Source organism: Rhinatrema bivittatum, chromosome 7 (assembly GCF_901001135.1).
Source record: "Rhinatrema bivittatum chromosome 7, aRhiBiv1.1, whole genome shotgun sequence".
NCBI classification, from domain to species: Eukaryota; Metazoa; Chordata; class Amphibia; order Gymnophiona; family Rhinatrematidae; genus Rhinatrema; species Rhinatrema bivittatum.
The window spans coordinates 125,580,467-125,602,106 of NC_042621.1; the positions used below are offsets into that span (position 1 = coordinate 125,580,467).

The following is a 21,640-nucleotide window of genomic DNA, read 5'->3' on the forward strand; positions in this document are numbered from 1 at the left end:
CCTCTGTATCGCTCCATGGTGAGACCGCACCTTGAGTACTGTATACAATTCTGGTCGCCGCATCTCAAGAAAGGTATAGTTGCGATGGAGAAGGTAAAGAGAAGGGCAACCAAAATGATAAAGGGGATGGAACAGCTCCCCTATCAGGAAAGACTAAAGAGGTTAGGACTTTTCAGCTTGGAGAAGAGACAGCTGAGGGAGGATATGATAGATGTGTTTAAAATCATTAGAGGTCTAGTACGGGTAAATGTGAATTGGTTATTTACTCTTTCGGATAATAGAAGGACTAAGGGGCACTCCATGAAGTTAGCAAGTGGCACATTTAAAACTAATCAGAGAAAGTTCTTTTTCACTCAACGCACAATTAAGCACTGGAATTTGTTGCCAGGGGATGTGGTTAGTGCAGTTAGTGTAGCTGGGTTTAAAAAAAGGTTTGGATAAGTTCTTGGAGGAGAAGTCCATTACCTGCTATTAATCAAGTTTACTTAGAAAATAGCCACTGCTATTACTAGTATCAGTAGCATGGGATATACTTGGGTTTTGGGTACTTGCCAGGTATTTGTAGCCTGGATTGGCCACCGTTGGAAACAGGATGCTGGGCATGATGGACCCTTGGTCTGACCCAGTATGGCAATTTCTTATGTTCTTACAGGTCAATACTGAGGGACTGTAGGTAGCACTCATTTACATAGCACTGCCTGAAAAGTTTTAATGCTCTGCCTTCCATCTGCTGGCAGGATGCAAAACCCACTTGTCTGGCCTGATCTGGAATATGAACAGGAACTTGAAATTATTTAACTTTCACCAATGTTTCCACCACTCTCAATCTCTTTTAGCAACCAGAAATACGTTCTTATTGAGATTGAAATTTTGAATGGATATCCAATGTTAATATAGCTAGGGAAGAAACTCACTTCTCAATAGCCATCAGAGCTGACCACAAACTATGTGAGGTAACCACTACAGGTTTATTAAAGTTCTGACCTAGAGTCCAGAAATGGCAACCAGGACCTCCTGTGAACAGACTCTAGAACTTTGCCAGAAAGGTCTTCAATCAAGTTCAAACGACTTAACACATGCGGCCCCCGCTCCTTCCATCGGCTGCCAGGGATGACAAACCACCACCGCATCTCCTAGTCACCCTCCTCTCGCAAGCTGGAGCAGCAAGACACTGTCCAACGATGCGGCAGAGGCATTAGACTCTTCCCATCTGCTCTGGCATTTCCTTCACTGCGAGAGCAGTGCTAGCTGGGGGCTGAGTGAAACTTCTACTGCGGGAGGGGCTATCCATCCTAGATCCAGCCAGACGGGAAGGGTACATACTCAAATATAGCTGCCTGGCAGGGCTGGGCTGGGCTAACGGGAATCCTGAAGCCGTTCTTCTAACAGCCCCTCTTCCCCTTCTCCATGATGTCAGAAAAAATTAAAAGCAAATTGGTTTAAATAGAGACTCAGGGGTGCTCGAGCACATGTCTACTTAGAGGACGCCATCTTAGCTTCTCTTCTACCCATCCCCCAAGTGCACTATTATTCAAACTGGCTGGTGACTTGAGTTTTCCTAATTGCTAATACACACTGCCTTGCCCACGTTAAAAAAAAACCTAAAGGCATGGCTCTTCCAGAAAGCCTTCGTATGAATGATAGAATGTTTGACAACTACTGAAAATGTTCTATATTGTTTACTCAATAGAAATTTTATATAGGTACTTCAATGAAGTTTGATTATATTGGTGAAGTTATTATTTTGTATACCTTTCTTTACTCTCAATTAGCTTAGACGATAACAATTAGACTAACTGATTTTATTTTAAGCTTTATTTTACTGTGAAGATGTTATTTTAATTACCTTATTTATCTTTTGTAAAACCGATGTGATATATTAGTTCAAATGTCGGTATATAAAAATAAATAAAAATGTCTAAGAGTCGACAAAGGATTGTAAGCACACAGATGTACTGCGTCCTCAGCACAAGTAAGCACACAAACAATTTTTTGAGGGATTTACATACCTTGAGAAATGGTAGTTTTCAGTGTCTTACACACATACCTACTCTTTGACCCTTTATAATTTTACCCTCTGTTCATACAAATATCTGGTATCCCACAACGCCATGAATTGTGAAAAAAGGGAAGGAGACATAGGTTAGGCTGACAGAGGGCAAATGTCTGTTCAAGGATTTGGACCAAGGTAGCCAAGAATTTTTGGAAAAGCAACCTGTAGAATGAAAAGCTAGGGATAAAATACAGGATTTCAACCAGCATCTGAGAACAGACAACAGATTTTTATTGGCAAAGGAGAAAGCTCTTCCACTAAGGCTTCCATGCTGCTTCCTGTCTTGTTCTGCACTCCCTTCCTTTACCCTGATTCTTCTACCCCCTAGACCTTTCTTGACAATCTTGTTTTTTTTTTTTTGTAGCTTTGTGTATCATGGCCCTGCAGTTGCACCAGCAGTTTGGTGAACTGAACGGACCTCCGCTCATGTGGCACAGGAGAGTGCTCGAACCTGTCTGTGGGGAGATGAGGCAGGCGAGTTCATTTTTGCTTCTGTAAGCAGTTTCTCAACGGTTCCCTTCTCCTCCTACAAACAGAGGATGGACCCTCAGTGCTATAGATCACTATATCTTTTCCCTAATTTGACTTCTTATTCAGGCTTCAATATCCAGGCTTTGTATTGATTATAAATGTTTATATGGTTTTTTTTTATTATAATTATACCATTTGTAACCCGCCCCGAACATCGGAGGGCGCAGCAGTAAGCCCTTTTTAAATACAAATAAATAAATAATTAATTAGTTTTTCTGCTGGGGTTGAGGGATCACAGGACTTTCCTACCCCCCCCCCCCCCCAAGCATGATGTAAACCCAAGCTTTCTGGCCTACTGTCAGTCACATCCCCATCATCAGGAGAAATTATTTTCTCTCTCTCGAATGACTGATCCACCTTTAGCAGTACTCGTGCTGCACATGCATGTCAGGCATTAATTGTTGGAGCGGTAGTCCTGTAAATAAGTTGTGTGCTGCCTCACACTGCTTTATAGCCTTCCCCTCTGACACTATACACACTTTTTGGAATCTGTGATTTAGCAGAACAGAATTCATTTCTTAAATATTTAGGAACGCCTAAAAAAAATAAATATATATTTTTATTTAAAAATACTTCTAGCCGGCAGATCCAAAAGACTTGTTCTCAGCAGGGAATAATTTAAGAGTTAAGACAAACACAATATTTGTTGGCCTGCCGGATAACACTGCACACGCTTTACAGATGGTTCAGCATCCTGCAGCCAGAATCATCACAAAAGCAAGGCGGTATGATCTTACGACCCCAGTAATGAGAGCGCTGCACTGACTCCCTACCAAGTACCGATCACAATTTAAACTACTAATAACCATCCATACGTTACTTCACTCAGAAAATCCAAGTATTCCGGGAAGTAAAGTACAGCACTACGCTCCAGTGCATAGCTTAAGATCAGAGGGAGCAGAATTATTGGTCTTGCCCCCACAACAAGTTCCCCATTCACGATTTATTTCAAAGCAATGTCTCTCGTACGCAGCTCCTCACAATTGGAATACGCGCCCAATACAGTTAAGGAAAAAGAGGGTGATATTAAACAGTTCAGACATGGCCTAAAGGCTATATTTTTTCAGGATGCTTTTAAAGGATTATAATGTTTCATCTTCTGTACTTCTATGTATGCTTTAATTGTAACCTGCCCTGAATATATTTTTGGAGAGGCAGGATATAAATTGTATTAATAAATAAAATAAAAGCAACAGCATAATTAATTAAAATTCAGGAAGTACAGTTCACAGTAAAAAAAAAAAAAATCATGATGGGAGATGCTTTATCTTTCTTCCAAAAATTTAAGGAAGTGCTTTCCATAGTATGGAGGCTGCCACTACAAATGCCTTGGAACAAATCTCCATCGGACAAATTGTTTTGACAGAAGGTACAGTCGAGTCCCTTGAAATCACAAGGCTTGTAGCAGAGCATAAAGAGATAGAGACGGGCAGATGTATTCTAGAGCAGTTTTGTGCAGATCTTTAAATATCAATATAAGAATCTTAAAAAACTTGATTCGCCAGCATATGGGGGAGCCAATGATGGTTCACCAGCAAAGGGGGTTGACACTGTGGCCCCAGAATGGGGAAAAGACTGGCGCTGAACAACTGCTCCCAACAGCCCTTGCCACAGATAACACTCGTGGAAGTTCACTTGCAAACTTCAAACTCAAGCAGCCCTGCAGTCAAGAGCACATGAGGAATCACTGAGCAAGCTTGGCGGCATGAAGCAACCTTTGAATTTATGAACTGTATTCACACACTGAACATAATGATGCTGCTTTATTGCCGCCACTTTGTATGACATGACCAGCAGTAAGAAACACTAAAAACCACCTGCATATAGCTACGCTGAACATTCATGTATTTGCTTGTGCGCCAAACGGAAAGCGAAGAGAAGGGCTAATGAAGGAAGTTCAGTTCCTGACTCAGGCACATGCCCCCCCCCCCCCAAAGGGCTGTCCAATAAGAAGTGTGTTGGCGTTCAAGTTCAGTGGCACTGAATAGGCACTGCTAAATAAGGAGTAGGTTTTCTTGAATAAAAACGCATTTCAATTTAGTGGACTCAAAACAAGGAACGTTGTGAACATTTCATATCATCTAGCTTTCTTCTGTGGTACAGCTATTTGCACATGGTCATGATAATGTTCATTACATGAGTAAGCACATCATTAAATGTTACACACTGTTGCTCCCTGTAGAAAACTCGACTAGAAATGGTGTCAGCTGATGACCATAGGCTCTAAGCAATGGCAAGACAGCTGTAAAAAATGTTCTTGAGATCGCAGTGGGGGGATACAGAGCACATCAAAAGCGTAAGCCGGGGTCACTAGGTACTGTACTCTACTCTCTGTGGCACATATTTGAATCAAATAGGAGGAAGAGTGTGAGGGAAGCAGAGGACAGTAACAAAGAGATGATGGTCTTACAAGATCAGTTTCCCTACAGGAAACTAGTAAAATAAATAAATAAATAAATAAAAATTCAAATGTTAGTCCCATAGCAGGGAAACATGTTTGCATGAAAAATGATTTTCTCCACAAATTCAGATGCCATCTGAATTTGCCATCTAACCTCCTTTGGAGCCTATGAGGGGTGAGTGGAAAGAGGAGGAGGTACAGGATGTGTCAGCTTTGTGTATTGCCTTCCTCACACACAAACCTCTCTTACCTGTCGATGGGTACCATCCCGGTGCTGTGCTGCCCTAACCCGTGGGTCATCATCTTGTACAATTTCTCCATTGGCCAAAATCCGCACCATCTTCAATGCCTTTTCTTCTTCCTTCCACACCTGGAGTAAAACATACCCCTGGCTTAAGAGTGAGGTTCATTCCTGTAATGGTATGCACAAAACAAATCTATTTGGAGACACTATCCCTGAGAGAGTTATCAAAGTGAAATCTCTTCCCCCTTCCCTGCAGAATGGCCAGGACCTAATGTGCAAGGAGAGTATTTACTCCCTCATTTATCTAGCAAACAAACAATGGCACATACCAAGAGCAAGAGGACAGGGCTAGTTCCTGGGTTCATTGAAGAACAGCTCGAGAAAAGGAGAAACTTTACCTATCAATTTTCTTTCCATGAATCCTATTCACTTCAGTCGAGATGAAGCTATACAGGTAGGTGGGTTATGTCCCCCTACCAGCAAACGGAGGCAGAATACACAGCTTTCTCCTCTGCTTCGACGAGGTGCAGCACAGAAAGAAACCAGTATTCCCTTGACCCAGCACCGAAAAAGCCTATTCAGATTAAGAACAATAAACTTGAAATGTTTAGGGAGATCAAAGACAAACTTCAAACGTTAGGGAGAGGAAGTCCCTTTAAAGCAAGATCTGTCTAAACAGAGGCAGGCAGGAAAAAAAACAACAGGAAATAAAGGACAACATAAGGAACAAAGAGAAACACCTTACAGAAATCTGAGGAAGATGCCCACCCCCCCCCCCCCCTTTCTGGGAGGGTTCTGGACTGCAGTAACAAGACTCACGGAAAGAAAGTTAACAAGTAGAAATTCCTCCTCTCATTTCATCCTACTCCACCAGTCCAGATGACTCCGTATAGATGGGAAGCATCAAAGCCCCACTACTCAGGGAGGAAGGAAGGAAGGGCTGCTGTTAGATAACCCCCAGTCCCCCAGAGTCCTCTTTAGCAAACATAACCAAACTGATGTGTCTTGCAAACTATTGCAAAGACGACCAAGAAGCTTTCCTGCAGACATCCACCAGCAGTGGGCACAACTGCCACTGCCTGCACCCAAGAAGCCTGAACACAAGCAGAATGAGCGCGAAAGAGATCAGAAGCCAATAGGCCCTTGAGCAAATATGCCAAATAAACTGCTACTTTGAACCATTTAACCAGAATAGCTTAAGTTGCTATCTCACCTGCACATGGACTACTGATCAACAACAAATTGCTTGCGGAGGGAATTTGCAACCTCCAAACACCTAGGAACCTCAAAGAACTAATACTGCTTTGACAAGGTTGGACAGGAAACAGTCTGATTAATATGGACAATCAACATTACCTTCAGTAGAAAATTAGGATTGGGATGAACAGAAAGGGATCCTTGCAAGTCAAGCCTTTAACTCCAAAAAAACATGGCGGGCTTTTCATAACATAATAGAAAGAATTGTTTCCAAGGTAAGGTCTCAAGAGAAACTTGCTTGAGAGGTTAGAAGGGAAGCGAAGTCAATATCTTGAGAAGAAGAAAAGGTTCCATAGAAGAACCAAAAGTCTCAAGGGAAACTGAAACTCCTGGGTGAGCTGCCATGGACATTCCATGGATGCAAGCCCTACAATAAGAAATAGCCACAATTTGAATCTTCAAATAAGTTAAGGCCAAAACCCCCTTCAAGCTTCTCTCAAGAAAGAACAAAAAGCAAGATGAAAATCTACCAAATCTTATAGAATGCCTCAAAGAGCCGCCAAACACAAAAATAAGCCAAGAGGTCAAAATCTAATGGGCCCTCAAAAGAATAGAGATCAGACAACACGTATCTTCTTTTCCACAAGTGCTACCGCACAAGAGCCAAACCACAAGCCGAAAATGGAGGCTGATCTTCCTTTACTATCAGACCCTGCTGCAGACAGCCTTGGGCAGCTGGAAGCTGCAGGGGACAGTCAATACGAAGCCCCAGGAGATCTGAAAACCATGGTCTTTGAGGCCAATCTGAAACTAGCACCACAATTCAGTTGCTTTCCATTTCAATTCTATGGAGAAGTCTGTCAATTAGCGGCCAAGTAGGCAAGACAAAGAGACCCTCTTCTGGCTATGGCTGCACCAGCACGTCTATGCCCTTAACACCCTACACCCTGCGATGGTTAAGGACCTTCGAACTTTGCGAGAGACCCCTAGACCCTTGGTGCTACCCTGTCTGTTCAAAAAAGCCACTGCCATAGCATTGACAGACAGCAGCACTCTTTCAGTTTATCCCTGGACAATGGGATGAAGGTGAGACAGGGATAGGTAAACCACTCTAGTCTAGTCTATTGATAGACCAGGTCACTTCCTCTGGGGACCAGAGTTCCTAGACCACCTGATCCAGGTAGTGTGCTCCCCATCCTAACAGACTCATGTTGATGAAAGGCACAAGAGGAGTTTATTTGTATAATGCACTCTCTACCTAGCTTGTTTGAAGCAATGCACTCTCTACAAAATCAACTCCTCGTGAACCTTTCATCAGTTGAAATGACAAAATCTTCAGCGATGTGTACTTTCCTGTTCGTATCTTACACTCTGTACGTAAAACAACTTCCCCAAAACTACCCCTGCAGAACCCACCCTGTGTTAAAAGTGCCCCCTCTAACAGTGGTATAAATAGAGAGTGACATACTAATGTCTATGTAAAGTGTCTCTCTCCCTCCCTCCCTCCCGAATGCTAAGACGTCACCACTGACTTTTTCAGCACACCTGGTAAAATACAGTGACAACCTCATCTGGGAAGATCTATCATTTAGTTGCTCTACTAGTTTATTTATTTATAACTTTTCTATACCGAAGTTCAAATAACAGAGTTAATTATCACTCCGGTTTACATTGCAACCATAAAACAGTGACAAAGTTGTCTTACATAGAACAGGGGGAGAGAAAAACTTGGATACAGCTTAAGCATGGGGAGTAACGTGTCAAAACTGGTAAGAACTGATAAGAGTTGGCTTTTTGGGGTAACAAGGTATTCCGAGGGAGGGGGTAGGAATGAGGGATTGTAAGGGGGTTGAAAGGGGGGTTGGGAGGTGGGGGGGGAGGGTAGCTGAGGGTTACCATAGATTTAATGAAACTAATATACATATATTAAATAGCTTAGGCAGCGGAAGAAAAGTGCTTAGGCATCTGAGCTTAGGAAGAGAAGGTCCGTGGAGGATGAGGCAAGGACGAGTGTTATGGGAAGGCTTTTCTGAATAGTAGCGTCTTAAGTCTCTTCTTGAAAGGCTCTGCTTTCTCTGTAATAGTGTGGATTCAACTATGCATTCTAGTCTCTCTGTATTCGCTGATATAGTTTTTAAGATCTTCCTGCAGATCCCACAGCTCTGGTAACCTCACACTATATAATTGTACTTATACTTCTTATTGCAAGGTCTCTGGACCCATTGCTATGCATTTGGCAGACCTATTCTTGATTTACATAATGCACCATGGCTATTTCACACTTCCTTTCTCAGCAGTGATATACCTCGCTCAGTGTCCCAAGATGATTTAGGGATTGTTCTCGGTTTCCTTTAAGCCCTCTTTGTCTGTAGAACAGTTCGTATGTGAGGGCATCACAGGATTTAAACAGATGTGAAGATAAAACATAAGAATTCCCATACTGGTTGAGACCAATCTTTCCTCTACTATTCATCAGATCTCCCTCCTTCCACCTCTGGTACACCCCAAGAGGTGAAAAAGAAAAACAAATTAGGTGATGATCTGAACACAACACCTCCCTTCTCCCTAATATCCTGAGCTTTCTTGGCTTGAACCAGCTCAGTAGATCAATAACCAAGTCCAAAATTTGTCACTTCTGACATGTTGATAAATCCACCAATTGTACCAAGACAAAGGAGGTCAACATTGCTTTAAAATTTTGAACTATCCCCACATATATCATCTTCCACATGGCAATTAAAATCCCCCATCACTATCAACTGAGAAAAACGAAGTGTCACCTCCCCAATAAATTCAGTTAACTCTTGCCCTTAAGGTTGCCCTTGGGGGGTGAATATATCAAAAGAAGTCCTATTTGGTATTCCCGCCTCCCTCATCTCACTAACACATACTCGCATCCTATCAATCAGGCCAATTCTGTAAGAAATGGGGGGAGAACGGGCACTCCGTGTTGAGCACCCACCTCTCCTGGGCGTGCGATCCTACATTTAAATGAAGGGGCTGTACTAAAAGAAGAAGCCGGGGACGATTTTGTGCCCCTAGCACCTCCTTGGCCCAGGAGAGATGGCTCTGTCAGTGGGTTCAGGAAATAGATGTTCAATTTTAGGAGTGTCAGTTTTCGAACCCACTGACAACGATCGGTTAGGAAAATGGAGGCCGGTAAAATTGAGCATCTGTTCCTCTAACTGAAGCGGCCGGCACATTTTTTTTTTTTTTTACATTTTTGGTTCCTCCAACTTAATATCACTAGGATATTAAGTCGGAAGGCGTACAGAAAAGCAGTATTTTAACCCCAAGGGCAGAGGTTAATTTATGAGCGTAAAATGTGTGGATTGGATGCATATTTTACTTTCAGGATCCCAAGTGACTAATAGCCTCATCAACCTGCATTTGATGTGATGAGCGCTATTAGTTTTCAGGGGGTTTGGCTGCGCGTTTTAGAGGCGCTAAATCCCTTACTGTATAAGGGGTAATAGATGCCCTTCGAAAATCCGCGGCCAAACCCGCGCACTTTACAGAATCGGCCTGAATGGTTGCAAAAATACCCGTCTTGAAGGCCATGCAGATTTAAAAATCACAGCTACAAGCCCGCCCTGATCCGCCTCCCTATGTAGCAATAGGACCTGAAACCTCGCTGGATAAAATTGTGGAAATAATGCAGAGGAGTCTTCCTGCAACCAGCAGGAGAAAATTCTTTTTCACTCAACGCACAGATAAGCTCTGGAATCTGCTGCCAGAGGATGTGGTCAGGGCAGTTAGTGCAGCTGGGTTTAAGTTCTTGGAGAAGTCCATTAACTGCTATCAATCAAGCTGACTTAGGGAATAGCCACTGCTATTACTGGCATCAGTTTGGGTACTTGCCACCTGGATTGGCAACTGTTGGAAAACGGATGCTGGACCCTTGGTCTGACCCAGTATGGCAATTTATGTTCTCTGTAATAAATGCAAAATCTACATCCTCTGCTACAATTAAATCATACAATAAAGTTGTCTTATTACTCACCAATTGTTCATTTAACAGAATACATTTTCCTTTCCTGCCCCTCCCTCAACCAACACACCTTCCCCGACTCTTTTTTAACTCCATTGTATAACCATCCTACCAATATCTTCCTTTCCCATAAACTGGTCAATAGGGAGCCAACCCAAACACATCTTTTCCCTCACTCCCAACCAAAGATCTCACAAAGGGGCTCACCTTGGCACACTGCAATCAGCAGCACAGCATCTCTTATGAGACCTCCCAACTAACTCCAGGAGGTGGAGTCTCTGATGTCATGGAAGGGGAGGGACTACCAGCCTGGTATTAAGTATTAAGCCTTGCGCTTAATACTTCAAAAACAGAAATCCTCATCATTTCTAATCAACCGGACCACTCATTCCAACCTACCTTCCATAACACTGCACTAAATTACACACCACTGCACTCTGTAAGAGACTTGGGCATCTCCCTAGATCAACACCTAAACTACAAACCCCATATTAAGTCTCTCATAAAGGGGGGTTTCTACAAACTCCACATCCTTAAAAACCTCAAACCCCTCCTTCATGCCCAGGATTTCCGCACAGTTCTGCAGACGACCATCCTATCTAAATTGGACTACTGCAACTCCCTTCTCCTAGGCCTTCCTGCCTCCACCACCAAACCTCTACAAATCCTTCAGAACGCCATGGCGAGAGTTATAACCAATACCCGTAAAAGGGACCATATCACCCCTATATTAAAAGATCTGCACTGGCTCCCCGTCTCTTTCCGTTCTCAATACAAAACACTTACCATCCTGCACAAGAGGAAATGCCACATGTCCGCTCCTCCAACCGCCCTGCCACACCCCATCCCTCAAAACTGCACACTTCACCCACCACTAGAGAAAGAGCCTTCTCCATTGCTGGCCCTACCCTCTGGAACTCCCTTCCTGCTGATCTCCATCTAGAGCCATCCTTACAACAATTCAAAAAAGGTATCAGGACATGGCTTTTCAAGCAGGCCTAGCCGGATACTAACCAAACCTAGACATTATTCCTCTTTGAACCGCTCTGGCTCCCTAGCCTCCGTTACCCCTAGTATTACCTTACTCCCCCTACTAGCCTTGAGCCTCTTAGAACTCGCATTTTGTTTTTTTCTTTAGCAATTTAAATTGGTTGCTCTTTTCTTTCCCTTCCTACTCTCGTTCTTTCTCTCTCCCATAGCCTTGTTCCTAGCCCCCTGCCCACCCCACCCTTTTCTAACCTGCTCCCTTCCCCCTATCCTCGTTCACTGTAATTTCCTTCTTCTAGTTAATTGTAAACCGGCTTGATGTGTCCTACGAATGCCGGTATATGAAAAGTCCATAAATAAATAAATAAATAAAATGTTCTAAGGCTTGCTTCCAGACCCAGGCAATCCAAATCAGACTCGTTAGCACTAAAACACACATAGATAGCCACCCTCCAATTCCTGCGTTAGAGCTCTGGAGTGCCACTCCAGAGTTCTCCAGTGGCGGACCTTCATAACGATGCACAAAGATCACTTAACCAACTGTGCAAGAGCCTGTCAAAGTATCGACTGCTCAGCCCAGACACACACACTGACTCAAAAAGTCTCCTCTGCAGCTTCGTTTACACAGCTTTTTTTTTTTTTAAAAATAAAAGAGAACAGCTGAGCAGGGGTTGGGGGATGCCAAAGGATTCCCTCAGCAGATTCTAAAAGGCAAAAAATTTCCTTTTGTTTGTTTTGTTTTTTTTAGAGCCCCCCCACCTCTCTTCCACCACCACCAAATGGCTTAACCAAATCCCCTCTGGGTCTGGGAACCTCTATGCATTGAGCTTGCTCTCCTGGATGGACCAGGAGCCTGGTTCTATTCAATGAGCTCACTCTCCTAGACAAGTCCGGGGCCTGGCCCTGCTGCATCAGTGCCATTGAAAATCCTGTTGCACCACCAGTCAGTCTTACCATCTGCTGAAGGCAGAAAACACTGGTTTCTTTCTGTGCTGCACCACCTCTAAGTAGTGGCAATGATGTCACAGGAGAAAGCCATGTACTCTGCCTCCATCTGCTGGTAGGGGGGACATAATTCACCTGTACGGATTCATCTGGACTGGTGTAGCAGGATAAAATGGAAACAGGTTTTTAATTTACTTTTGAAAGTAGTCAATATGGGTGACTTTTGCATCTTATGGTGAAAAAAACACTTGTCAAGAGTCATGTCTCATACATCTCCCATTGACTTGTCATATGTAAGCTCCAAGGAGCAGGAACTGTCTCTTATGTGTATCTGTACAGCACGGTGTATGTTTAGTAGCGGGGTTACAACATTAAGGCACTCGGCAAGGGATATGCAGGTTTAAGTCAAAGCCCATATGCCTCAAACAAACAAGCTGTATGCCATTCTCCCAATGAATCATGACCTAACCTGGTATAAAGTTACCAACAATTTTAATGGTTTGAGTTTATCTGAGTCTAAAGTTTTCTCACTGGACTTTTTATGATTATGACATCATAAAGCAGCTTCACTAGCTGACCAGACTGCAACGATCCTTATGCAAGTTAACAGGCCTTTTAATAATAAGGCAATGAAACATAACATGAAGAGTAAACATTTGGGTGCATTCAGCTGTATGCTTTCCAATTTGTGCATAGTAACCTGAGTATTGCTGATGTGCGACTGCAGTGCATATTTTGGGATAACTTCAAAGCTATAATATTAATTAATAAACTTATATTACAGTGTTTGGATCAAATCTCTAAAGGAGAAGAACCATTCACAGACCCTTGAAGAGAAAAGATTCTCTCACTTGTACACCAAAGCCCTGAGGTACAGCACAGAATGCTTCATTGTAGCATGCCTCAGGTACCCTGGGAAGATGAATGAATATCAGATCTACTGCGCTGCATAAGATCCACTACCTGCCATCCTGGGGCTCTAGTCATGGAAAAAAAAAAAAGGGTATTCTGGAATTATGTCATCACATCACTGCCTTGTAGTTTCTAAATTTAATTATTATACCCATTATTTTCTGTCAGGCCGATGCTATACCTTGTACTGGCTGCAGCACAAAGCTCGACGCACGTTTTGGACATGCATCCATAACCACGATGCAAAACAGAAGTTGACATGTCCAAAAGAAAGGCATGTTCAATGGCTCACGTAGGTAATAGCACTCATCACATGCAAATGCATGCTGCTGAGGCTATTATCTATTCCCCTCATTAAAAAAAAAAAAAAAAAAAAGTGGGCCAAGGAGAACATTTTTACTCTCCAAAATTAACGCCTACCCAGAGCAGGTGTTAATTTTGGAGGAACCCAAAAAGTGTACAGAAAAGCAGTAGATACTGCTTTTCTGTACTTCCTACAACTTAATACTGTGGCGATATTAAGTCGGAGGAACAACAACATTTTAATGTCCTGGGGATGAAAAAAAAAAAAAAGGATACTGGTAGTCAGGTTAGGAAAATGGACACTCTAAAATTGTGCATCCATTTTCCTAAGTGGTTGACAGCCGCTAGGGGCACACAATTTCCCCTAGCGTCTCCTTTTTACCGCAGCAGCCCATTTACATTGGGTTCCTCGGAGAGGTGGATCGGCATGCATTAAGGGGACGGGCGCTCAATAATGAGTGTCCCTTTAACACGCACTGATTTAGTATCCACCTGTGTGTGCACAACAGATGATGCATAGTCTAAAACTTTTTATTAAGAAATTTTTTTCAGCTATGGTTCCTTCAGAAGAGGGGGGGGGGGGGGGGGGGGGGGAAATCTATCAGTAGCTCAATGTTGGCTAACAAAGAACATCCTGATCTAATATACAGGCCGATACAGTCAAGTTCGCAGGAGAGCGGGCGAGCACTGTGCGCGCAATTCAGTAAACCAATTTTGCCGGCATCGGTTCTCGAGCCCGCTGACAGCCACGGATTCGGAAACCAGACGCCAGCAAAATTGAGCGTCCGGTTTTCGACACGCCAGCCGCGGACCCATTTAAAATTTTTTTTTCTTTTTTACTTTTTTAAACTTTCGGGACCTCCGACTTAATATCGCCATGATATTAAGTTGGAGGGAGCATGGAGAAATTAGCGCCTACCTTTGGGTAGGCGCTAATTTATGAAAGCAAAATGTGCGGCTTGGCAGCACATTTTGCTTTCTAAATCGCGCGGGAATACCTAATAGGGCCATCAACATGCATTTGCATGTTGCAGGCGCTATTAGGTTGGGGGGGGGGGGGGGGGGGGGTTGGACGCATGTTTTGGATGCACTATTACCCCTTACTGAATAAGGGGTAAAGCTAGTGCGTCGAAAACGCGCGTCCAAATTCCGGTTAGGGATTACCAAGTAACCACCTCCGTTCTCATCAAGCTGAGCCAGTTCTGCTTTTGCCTTACTTCTCATACTAACAAACATTTCATAAGTCCCTTCACCAAACAGGAGGAGGCAGGATTTGAACCCTGGTTTGCAGCCCACTACTAAACATTACCAGCGCATTCCTCTTGGGGAACTAGTCACTTTGATTTGCTTAATCCAGAAGCCGTGCCAACATCTGAAAGATTTTAAGAGGAAGATTAGAGAATACCATCTCAATCCCGTACTGCTTTGCAGGAAGAAACGTTTAAGAAAGGGAGCGCGCAGAATAGTAACATTTCTGGCTCTGACAACCTTAAATATAGTGGGATAGGAATTCAACCCCGCGCGGATTTCAATCTGAGCGCTGCACTGGGGTTCACTGAAACCACACCCCAGCAGTTACCAGCAGCCATGTCGCTGTCCTCGCTGCCCCCGCCCAGGCAGCTCTCACCCATGACGGCCAGACGAGGGACACGTCACCCCACACGCTGCACGAGGCAGCGCACGGACTTGCCCCAGCTCCGCTCCAGCAGGAGCAGGGAGGTTTGGTTTCCCCGCACAGACCGCGCCGAACACGTCACAAATACCCACAAATCCTCAATTCCATGCTCACCTACCACTCCCGCTTTCCTCTTCCTACTAGAGCTGCTCGCCACACCAGCGCAGGAAGCAGGGAAACCCCTCTATAGCTTCCCCTGGAGCCAGAGCGCCAGTGCACTGCCGACACCGCTCACTACCGCCCTCTGCAGGCTCCAGGGGGAAACGCAGTCGCTGCGAGGAGACGGACTGAGAGCAGCCTGCTTTTTCCTCATTACGTCATCATCCAGTGGTGGGACGAATTTTTTTGCCCTCTTTAGGGCAGCGTTTCCCAACCTTTTCAAGCCCAAGGCATACATCTACATTATCAAAAACATGTGGCACACCAACCTCCAAGAAGCAGGCAGTGCAGACATGAAGAGGATGTATGTCCAAAGGAAGTGCTAGGGAGGCATTGAAAACCTCATCAGTCACTTTTCGGAATTTTAGAACAAAGGGAAAGAGGAAGGCAGACACACATGAATGAAATGGACCATCCAAGTGAATGGTAAGGAAGAAGTCAGTATGATGCAGGCAGCAGGCTTAGAGCTCAGTGCAGAAACTTTATTGGCACATACATACTAACAATCACAAATCACATACTCTTTCTCAAACACACCCACAAACAGAGGGGTAGATTTTACAAAAGTACCCCTTTGAAAACCTACCCCAGAGTGTGTGTGTGTGTCTGTGTCAGAGACAGATACCCCCCCCCCCCCCCACACACACACACACACACTCTCTCTCTCACATAAAATGTGTGTATAGGTCTCTCACTCTGTCTGACACAGACGCACAAACACTCTCTCTGACATGCTACTGGTGTACTGCTGCTTATGTGCTCACACAGTGAGTGCCCCAGTCCAGCACTGCTGCATCATGGTGTAAAGATTTTGCTTACTGCCAGCCCTTCCCATTTCTGCAGCAGCCCCCTCCCTTTTCCAGCATCATTCTCTAAGAGACTCACTGGATCCAGGGCCAGCTGCTTCTCTCAGAGCTCAGTGCATTCATCTCAGGCAGAAACCTTCCCAACACTGCAAAGGCACTGTCTCCTGGCTTACCCCCTTCCGAACTGTGCCTGTAGCTTGCTATCCATTTCTCCACAACCCTCCCACCACTCTAGTGCATTCACAGTGACTGCAAGCTACACAGTCTGCTGCTTTTATGGTTCCCCAGGCTCTGCTCTGCCTACCCAATCCAGGGGAGAGGGGACAAGAAGTGAGCCCTGCTGTTCCCTGGGCTTATAAAAACAGAAAACTAAACCCTGGCCGAGACTGGGGAGAGCCACTAACTCAAAGTAGCATAGTTCCAGATGGAATCCTGCTTTCTCTTGTGGAGCCAGTGCAGCCAGAGCTGGTGTGAGGGCATTAAGTGTCACAGGCGAACCTTACAGCCTTGCACTCACTCCTGCTCCCACCCTTCCCACAAATAAATTAAAAATATGCATTTATAGTAACAAATTTTACATGAAAAAGAATAATCAGTGTTCTAAGGTAAAATATCGCTTAAAACATGTATGTTATTTACATGCACTATTGTGGTACCAATCGCAAAACTCTACAAAAAAAGACACCTGCAGTCATATGGTATTGGGACTATTGTAAAGCATGTTGGCCCTCAGACAACTTTAAGTAATTACAATATAGTAAATCTCCCATACGAAAAGCACACTAACTGCCAGCACTCAAACAGTATCAACCCTAAGAAAAAACAACACTTCAAATATTACACCAGGCCCTAAAACACCAATTTATCTGATATTAGGAAAAACAGAACAAGCCAAGTTGAAACTACATGCTAGCAAAATACCTCACCTCAGTCACACATGAGGAACACAGATGAACCCTCATCAAATACAGAATAAAGAGACAAAGTATAACTAGAAACATGCAGACAAAAACTGAATTGTAAACCGTAACAAGACAAACTCCGTATGCAGTGCAGCAATCTAAAAACAAACATCACCATTCCTCATTAAACATCAAAACAACAAAATCCATATATATGAACCATCAATCATGATAGTAAAACCATAATCATAAAAAGAATAAATATTCAAAACTGCTGATGAAAAGAATACCCAATAATTATTTTTTAATTATTCCCAAATACCCTTCAAAGCAGAATATAACCCAAATAAATAAAATATTTAAAAACAGAAGACACCAAATAACACCCAATTATTAAAACTAATAAGGATAAAAAAAATCCCCTGCTCTCCATACCTGGGAACCTTTGATTTCAAGTCACCCTGAGATTGTCATGGATTAATTTGGGGAGAGAGTGGTACAACTTTCTCCTCTCTCTCTCACATACCAATATTCTCCAACATCACACACACATACTTGCTTACTCATACATCCTCACACTCATGTTCTCTCTCATATGCTCTCTCACATACACATACATATGCTCTCACATTCTTTCTCACACATATACAAGCATACACATTCTGTCTCTCTCATGCGCACTCTCTCTCCCCAGAACATACAAACAGAAGCTTCCTCAGGCCTACACAGTTTCTTTCTCACATACCCATGCAGTCTTACTTGCTATTTGCTCACATGCTCTCTTACATGCTATTTGCTCACACATATGCTCTCACACACACATATGCTCTCTCTCACAAACACACAAACACTTGCTCTCTCTCTCTCCTCAGGACATACCAATAACAGAAACCTGCTCCTTGGGCCTGTGCAATGCCTGTCACACATCCATACACATTCTGTCTTACATTCTGTTTACTCATACACATACTCACTCTCTCTCTCTCTCCAAGGAACATCAGCCTTCTTTCTTCAGCCGTGTGGTTCCACTGACACAACAGCCTCCTTACCGCACAGCTCATGAGCACAAAAGCATCTTTTGGCCATGCGGCCCTTTAGGTGCAACCAGGGGAGGCTCAAGGCAATCTGTTGTCTGAGGCGAGGGAAGAGATAGCGCTCCCCCCACCCCGAGGCACGATGCAGTGTAGGTCAAATCACTGAGATAGCAAGGAGGTGCTGTTCCCCTTGGAAGCTGGTCCTCTCGATGATTTTAAATGGTGGGGAAGTGCATAGGCAGGAATGAGAGTTCCCAGAGTTGTGGCAGATAAGAGTGTCAGGGATATTTCTAAGAAGCTGGCAATCCTGCCACACTTCTTAAGCCTACCATCTACATCTCTTCATTCCCCAGCATTTGCACCCTGGGGAAGCTGGAGATGGACGAATGGTGAGGGTCTATGTGTGGTGTACTTTCTTACGGCCAATGCAAGGGTATTAGGTGCTTGGTGCTTGCTATGCCTCACCCCAAGCTCTCACCACACATAATTAAAAACTATGCATAACAAAAACAGATTTTACATGAAAAGGGACTTTCAAAGTACAGTCTTCTGATGTAAAAATATCAATTACAACATGTCACTGCTGTGATGCCATTGAGGAGACACTGCACTTCAACATTCTAAAATTAATTTCATAATAATTCATTACATTTTAAACGTTCCCAAACACCAATAAAATGTCAAACAGCAGACATCAAATACTATCCAAAAATAATTAAAATTAATAAGAATAAAAAAATGTCCAGCTTTCTATACCTGGGAGCTTTAATTTCCAGTCATCCTGAAATTGTCCTGGATTAGTAGGGGAAGGGGGTGAGGACTACACACAACTTTGCCCATTCTCTCCCATAAACACACACTTTCTAACACACATATGCTCATTCTCACATATGTTTTCTCACATTTACACATGCTATCACACACACACATGCTTATTCTCACATGCTCTGACACACTCGATCACATGCCCATATGCTCATACACACATGCTCTTTCATGCACAAGTTAGCTCACTCTCACATACACACACACACTCGTTCATAGAAACTCGCTCACACAAGCTCACGTGCTTATTCTCCACATGCTCTCATACACATACTTGCTCACACGCTCCCCTTTCCCTTCCTTCTCAGTCACCCCTTCTCTTCCCTTTCATCCTCTCATTCTCTCAGCCCCTTTTGCTTTCCTTCTCTCCCTCTTCTCAAACACTCCTTACCTTCTCTCTTCCCTCCCCCCTTTTCACTCAATCCTTTCTCTTCCATTCCCTCTCACACTCACCTACCCCCTTCCCTTAAACCTCACACAACAGGTCTCTTCTTTCTTCCTACCCGCAGGATGTAGGATCCCCACAGGCACGTCAGAATCCAGAGTCGGCCCGGGATCCCCACAGGCATGTCTAGCTGCTGCTGCTGTCATCTTCTTGCCTGTGGGACCTGGGATCAGCATGGATGCGTTATAAATCTGTGCCGCCACCACTGCCGCTATCTTCTTTATGCTTGCTGGGGCTGTGATCCCTGCAGGCACATCATAATTCCCACTGTCGCCAGTGTCTTCTTTCCCGCGGGGCCTGGGACTCCTGCGGATGTGTCATAAATCCATTCCACCGCTGCCATCTTCTTGCAGGGGCTGGATCCCTGTATTGCATTGGCCTGTGACAGGGGTCTTTTTGCTTCAGTCGCGTGGCTGAAGAAAAGAGGTCCCTGTCAGCTGGGCCACGAGGCAAAAAAGAGAAGGCTGGGCAGCCCAAATGACAGCAGCCTCTTCAGCCGTGCGACACGACCGACAAGGGCCTCTTTCTTTTCTGCTGCACAGCCCAGCTGACAGGGGTCTCCTTTTCCGTAGCTCGGCCCACAGTGGCGTCTTCTTTTCCTCTGCATGGCCCAGCACAAATTAGCCCCGCAACCATGTGACTGGCCTGAATGGCCCACCAGGGCATGCCCGAAGCCCCAACAGGTCAGTTTGCCCTTGCTGATATCCCACTTCAGGACTGAGCTGATACAGCCCAGGAGAAATGATTCAGTAGCCCACACAAGATGGTTCAGTGCTGCAGCTGATGATGTAAAGCCAGCGACTCAAAGCAGGGCAGCTGCCCACTCTGCCTACTGGTAAATCCATCCTAAAAGCAAACATTTTAACGTGCAGATTTTATGTGCGTTTTCAAAGAGAAACTACCCGTGTTATTTGTCTTTGAAAATTAGTGTGTTAAAAGAATCCATGTACTTTATTTATTTAGACATTTTATATACCGTCGTTCCATGTAAAGATTCTGCCAAGGGTCCCCTTAAGTATAGAGAGTCCTACCTGAGTCTACAACTGACCAAGAGCGTTTAACCAGCCTGCGCCTGTATCCCAAGGGGAAGATCCAGTTGAAGGTCTTCAGGTATGATCTTCTTTCTCCAAGCTTGATTCTCTCTTTTATTACCGTCTACAATCTTTCTGAAGGAAAGGTCCGATATCCAGGGGCGGATGTAATGTGTTCTGTATTTGTCTATTTTTTCAGCATAATGAAATAGCTAAAATGTTGCAATCCTGCTCGCGGGGGGGCCACGAGCAGGCTCTTACCTCGGCCCGGAGCCGCAGAAGGAGGGGCCTTTCCTGCGGTGTGGAGCTGTCGCCATTCCGTGGCCCGGAGGCCGCATCTCCGGCCGCCGACTGGGCCCTCCTCGTGGCTTGGGAGCCGCCGACGCCACCATCTGGTTCAGCGGCCCCGACTTTCCTTTATGGCTGGAGCCATACTTCCTCCTCCTTCGACGGCAGGAGAACCGCCTCGTGCTTTGGGGCCTGGTTCCTTGGCCCAGTCCTGCTCCGTCTTCTCAGCGGCACTGGCCGCTGTCCAGGGTCCTGCCCCTTCCTTCCTAAGGGGCAGGACCCGCGGCTTCTTCCTACATTTAAAGGGCCAGCCAGGTGTGGTCCACTTGAACTCCTCCCAGGGAGTTGCCTGCTTTCAGCCCTATAAAAGGGCTTCTCTGCCAGTCTTTTGTTGCTTCGGGTCATGGTCAACCGTTTTTCGAAAATGGCCCACTTTGTGCCTCTCGCCAAACTGCCTTCAGCGCCAGAACTGGCTAACCTCTTCAGTCAGCATGTCTTCCGATTACATGGTCTCCCTTCGCACATTACCTCTGACCGTGGCCCACAGTTTACGGTGAAGTATTGGAGGTCCCTCTGTAGGAAGTTCGGGGTGCGGTTGGACCTCACTACCGCCTTCCACCCTCAGGCCAATGGCCAGGTTGAACGGACTAACCGAACTCTGAAGACCTTCCTCCGAGCTTTTGTTGGGGATCTACAGGATGACTGGGTCACCCTGTTGCCATGGGCTGAGTTCTCATATAACCGCCACAAGCACTCTGCAACTGACCGGTCCCCGTTTCAGCTCGTTTATGGAAAGAGCCCTAGACCTCCATTGCCTTTGCCTCTGACAGTCTCCTCGCCAGCGGTTCAACTTACTGCGCAGCAGTTGCACGCCCTGTGGACTTCTACCCAGGAGAAGCTCCACACAGCTT

General features: G+C 44.7%; 1 protein-coding gene across 6 annotated transcripts in view; it reads right to left on the minus strand.

The window, feature by feature from the left end:
- FAM241B (family with sequence similarity 241 member B) overlaps positions 1-15,488 on the minus strand; it is a 29,668-nt gene extending 14,180 nt beyond the window's left edge. The window contains exons 1-2 of one of the 6 annotated variants that reach the window (XM_029609065.1): positions 15,354-15,488; positions 5,236-5,355 (exon numbers count right to left, since the gene is read on the minus strand). In XM_029609065.1, coding sequence (XP_029464925.1) covers positions 5,236-5,325 — 90 coding nt within the window. In that variant the 5' untranslated portion in view covers positions 5,326-5,355; positions 15,354-15,488. Of the gene's footprint in view, positions 1-5,235; positions 5,398-14,873; positions 14,921-15,143; positions 15,290-15,353 lie in introns of those variants that run through there. The other 5 variants (XM_029609066.1, XM_029609067.1, XM_029609069.1 and 2 more) reach the window with 5 other exon arrangements.
- Positions 15,489-21,640: the final 6,152 nt, after the last annotated feature.